We start from the raw sequence: 4726 nt of genomic DNA on the forward strand, positions 1-4726 counted from the left end.
TAGGTGGAACTGCTTCGCCTAGCAGCCTGTGTTATCCTTCGCGAGTCGTTGGTATGCATCGTTTTGTACAAGTTCATGCTTTAATTTATACCCAAATCAGAAGAGTTTTCACCCGATCCACAACTAGGTAAATTGTCTTGTGCTGTATTCAAATATTTGCCCCTCTGCTACCTTTCGTGCTACGCAGCCAATCATCTAAATTCCAAAATGAACTTAAGTTCAACACTACAGGACTGAAACCAAAACAAACTCCAACAAACACAACACTACATCCAAGTCCAAACATGACAGCTCCAAAACAGCGCTTACAGCTACTCCCTCTGTAAACTAATATAAGAGCCTTTAGATCACTACTTTAGTATTCTAGACGCCTTTATATTAGATTACAGAGGGAGTAAAAAAGAAGGCTCTTAATCCAGCAGCCTCAACACAAAGCCAATACGCCTGACCATCGGCCTCCGGCCTCCACCACCACTGAATTCAGAAGCAACATTACACAGCCAATAAGACCTAACTCATCGAACAGAAGAAACGGAATTCCAAGTCATAGACAGCATTAGGACGCCACCATTTCCTAGACATGACACCAACATAGGTACTGCCATAAGACAGCATGAGTCAGCTCACCACCAACCACCATTAACAAGACAACAGCCGGCGACAATAGTAGCTCGTCACCATGTCTCGTGCTCATCCATTGGTTCCACGTCCAATCAACCTTTTGCTACTTCAGACAGTCTTCTTACCCAGCAATCTGGCAATCAAAGCAAACAGAACCGGAAGTTACATCAGCAATGGAACTCGTATATATTACTGTAACATACAAATTGACACTTATTTCGATAGAAATACAATTTCAGTACAGGAAGGGCGCACACAAATCAAACAAAGCATGATTACCATTTGCAAAAACACAAGTGCATATTTACTACTCCCTCCATTCACAATTACAAGATGTTTTTGATATTTCGATATGGACTACATACGGACTGAAATGAGTGAACAGGACACTAAAATGCGTCTATATACATCCGACTCATAATAACGTTAGAACACCTTATAATTGTTAACGGAGGGGGTATTAACCAACCGCTTACAAGAAACAGCTCTAGTCACTTCGTTCAATAAGAGAACAATGGGACATATTCATGCTAGCTTTTGCATGGTAGTGCAGGAAAGATGCATAACATCGGCTAAGATACCGAGTTACTCGATTTTTGAAACTGCTACAAACTGATCCACGATCCAATAACACACACAGAAACTAAAACTAAAAACTAGGGACTCTGTCAATTTGTGTGAACGACAACTTCCAGAGTTGCTGAAATAACAGGCTTAGGATACATCTCTGCAATGACAGCACAATTTCAGCCTTTCAGGTTGTAACACACCATACTTTGTCATTCTCTGTGGTCAGAACTTCCAACTGAATTTGCATATCTGCTGACTTTCAGGAAATCAGCCCTTTTTGAGCAAGACTTGACATGTCAAATGTCAGACCTCAGAACTACATGCCAACATGAACAAAAATGCAACAGTTGTTCTTTCTAGGACACTGAAGGGGAAGCAACAAAAAATGATCTCTAAGAGAGATGACAGTTTCCTGAAACTATGTACTGTTCTTTGTCCAAAACGCCGTGTTACCAAAAAAAGTTGTCAACACGATATTAAAGTCAGTTAACTAGTCAATCGTTGTCTTATATAACTTTATAAGTTGCTTGAAAACTGACACATAAGGTTAAATGTAAGTCACTAAAATGACTACAAACTCTACAGTAACAATCAAAGAAACCAGCAGTTTAATCCTGAACAATATTTTGACAGCCACAATACAATAACAGTAACCGACACAATAATTGCAGGAAGATTTACAAGTCAGTACTGCAAAAAAGCTGTGTATCTAAATACGGTGGAACCATTATTGAATATAAGCATAAGACATGAGATGCATATAATCCATCTCATGTCCGTTGGCCCTTGTTTCAGACTTTCAGTTGCCATGAATTCACGGTGCCTCGCTGCCTGCACAAAATTATACTGGATATATGTCCAACCAAACTTCCAACTCACCTGCATCCGCCTAATCTTTCTAATCTTTTAGGGTGGTGGGTGGAATTTGGTTGCAGATATATAAAGCTAGACTTGAAGTAAACTAGAGAAGTAAGATGCATCACATTGAGTTATATAAAAATCTTCAATATATCATCACGATAAAACATAATAACACAGGAGTAAGTAGAATGGTATACCGCATAAATGGGTTGACAACAACAGAAGGGTTTAGTCCAGCAATCCTATGAATATGTTGGTCACCTCCTTCTTTGTGTCAGATCGGCGCATCTCCATCCTCAACTCAGCTACTCTTTGCTTCTTGATCTTGGATTCCAAAGTACATGCCTTCTCATCAGGAATGAACTCAAATGCTCTCTTCAGTGTCTCCCCACATGGATGCTGGGCCTGGATGTCCTCCACATAAGAGGTAAGGTTGGGGTACAATTTCTGCAATTCCTCAAACCCTTTGCGCGTGCCTTTCACATTAGCATCTGTGTCCATTTTCTCTTCATGAGCTTCCCCTTCCGTCTTATACAGAGCAAGGGTGCCACCATTTTGAGCGTCAGCCATATCCTCCGTTGGTGTGGGGCTCTCAGCATCTCCATCCGCTTTCTCTTTGTCAGACTTTCCACTCTTGCTCCTCACCAAAGTGCCACCATTTTGAGTGGTAGTATCCACGGTCTCCTTTGTAGTGGCAGTTTTTGCATCGCCTTCCAATTCCTCATTGTGGTTTCCCCGCTTTCTACTCTTAGCAGGAGTATCAGCAGTGCTGGCCTTCTTTGATGACCTGCCCTTGCCATCTTCTTCTACCTTCTCTTCGGTGGCCTGCTTTGCTGTAGCACCCTTTGAATAGCCCTCTGTTTCATCGGCGCTAGCGGTTGCCTCCTTTGCTGCACCACCCTTTGAATGGCCCTCTGTTTTCTCCTTGCTAGTCTGCCCCTTCTTCTTGCTCTTTAAGGAAGCAGCCTCATTTTGAGCCATGGTGGCTGCAGCCACCTGCTTTGCATTTGCTCCCCAGACTTGCTCCGAGAGCTTGAACTTGCGGAGGTCATCATCTTTCTCTGGCAGAGCGCCTGTGCTCACCGCTTTCTCATACCGCTGCCTGATGTTCCGCACCTTCTCATACATTTCCGTCTTGGTGCAGTTCTTCCTCTCGAGGCTGCCACCAACCACGGCAATAAGCTCACCAGCGCCCGGCTGGGTGCCATTGGCCTTGACGTGGCGAACAAGAGCCTCCAGGATCTTGAGCTCGTCCTCGACTGTCCAGCGCCTGGGCTGTCCAGGTTTCTCAAGCTTGTTCCACGGCGCAGTCTTCTCCGGCTGGGCCTTGTGCTTCTTCTTCCCCTCGCTGGAAGGAGTGAGCTCGGAGAGTGCCTTCTTCTTGGCCTTGCCGGACGGAGAGGGCTCAGGCGCCACCTTCTCCGCCCCGGCCTTGCGCTTCTTCTTGTCCTTGCCCGGCGGAGTGGGCTCCTGGTCGTCGGATTCGGGCTTGGAAGCCGCAGCCGGCGGCGGGTTGGAGGAGGCGATCTGGCGCAGCTCGAAGGCCTCGGCGTCGATCTTGCCTGACTCGGAGGACTCCTCGTCGCTTCCGTCCGACGAATCGGCGTCGGCCTCGGCGTCGTCGTCCGCGGCGGCGGAAGGGGGCTTGGGGGAATTTTGGGTCGCGGGGGTGGCCTCCGCCGCCTCCTCCTCCTCCTCCTCCTCCTCCTCGGCGGAGCTGGACTCCTCGGCGGAAGAATCCTCCTCCGGAGGCGGAGGCGGCGGCGGTGACGGCTGGCGGCGCTTGCGGCCCATCCTCGCCGCTAGGGTTTCGGGAGCGGGAGCGGCGGAGAGGGCGGCGAGCAGGGTGGGGGTGTTGGGTGGGAGTGGAAAAGAGGAGACGGCAGCGACGCGGTGGGCTGCGCTGTGAATTCGTTAGATTATTGAGGGCATGAACGGAATTTCGCGTAGGCCTACGCCACGTTGTTTCCTTTTAGGAAATGCTGCCGATTTTTTTTAGTTTCTTTTTTCGAGATTGGCTTCTCCGAGGTTCAAGCGGCGAGGCCCAATAAGGCCTGCTCGCTCACTTGCTTGCTCAACCATATGTTCCAAAAATATACGTATATGATATTTTCAGGTTTGAAAGAAATCGCGAACACTGATTAAAAAACTGTTGCAATATTTCAAAAAAATATTCGTAAGTTTTTTATACACCAATATAAGAAATCGGTTATTTATAAAACATCATGATTTTTAAAAATGTCCATGAATTTTATATATATTCTGAATTTTAAAAAAACTTCATGAATTAATACAATTTTGCAAATTTGAAAACATGTTTGTGATATGAAAATGCTCAGGAGATGCCTTCTCCGTCCCAACCTGAGCCTTCTTGGCCTTGCCCAATAGAGCGGGCTCAAGCGTCGTCTTCTCCGCCACAACCTTAGCATTCTTCTTAGCCTTGCCTGACAGAGTGGGCTCAAGGTTTGCTTTCTCCTCGCCGGTGGCGAATACAGGACCCAGAGCGGGGGGAGGGGGGCTGGGCCCGGGACGTGAAGATTAAATACTTTGTTCACTGTAGCATCATGGACAATGTAGTAACGTTGTAGCAAGCCCGGGGCCCGGGGCTTGGCCCAATCCTGGCGCCTCCCCTGCTCCTCGCAACCTTAGCCTTCTTCCTGGACAAAAAGTAGTC

The 4726-nt window shown here is 46.8% G+C and overlaps 1 protein-coding gene across 1 annotated transcript; it reads right to left on the reverse strand.

Annotated features, from left to right (window-relative positions):
• Positions 1 to 234: 234 nt before the first annotated feature.
• On the reverse strand, positions 235 to 3933 carry LOC123068352 (uncharacterized protein DDB_G0286299). The gene is made up of 2 exons (XM_044490928.1): positions 2250 to 3933; positions 235 to 754 (listed from the first exon to the last, which is right to left on the reverse strand). Exon 1 carries the CDS (start codon positions 3844 to 3846, stop codon positions 2281 to 2283), a length of 1566 nt encoding a protein of 521 aa, XP_044346863.1. The 5' UTR covers positions 3847 to 3933; the 3' UTR covers positions 235 to 754; positions 2250 to 2280.
• Positions 3934 to 4726: the final 793 nt, after the last annotated feature.

Source organism: Triticum aestivum, chromosome 3B, assembly GCF_018294505.1.
Source record: "Triticum aestivum cultivar Chinese Spring chromosome 3B, IWGSC CS RefSeq v2.1, whole genome shotgun sequence".
Lineage (NCBI taxonomy): Eukaryota > Viridiplantae > Streptophyta > Magnoliopsida > Poales > Poaceae > Triticum > Triticum aestivum.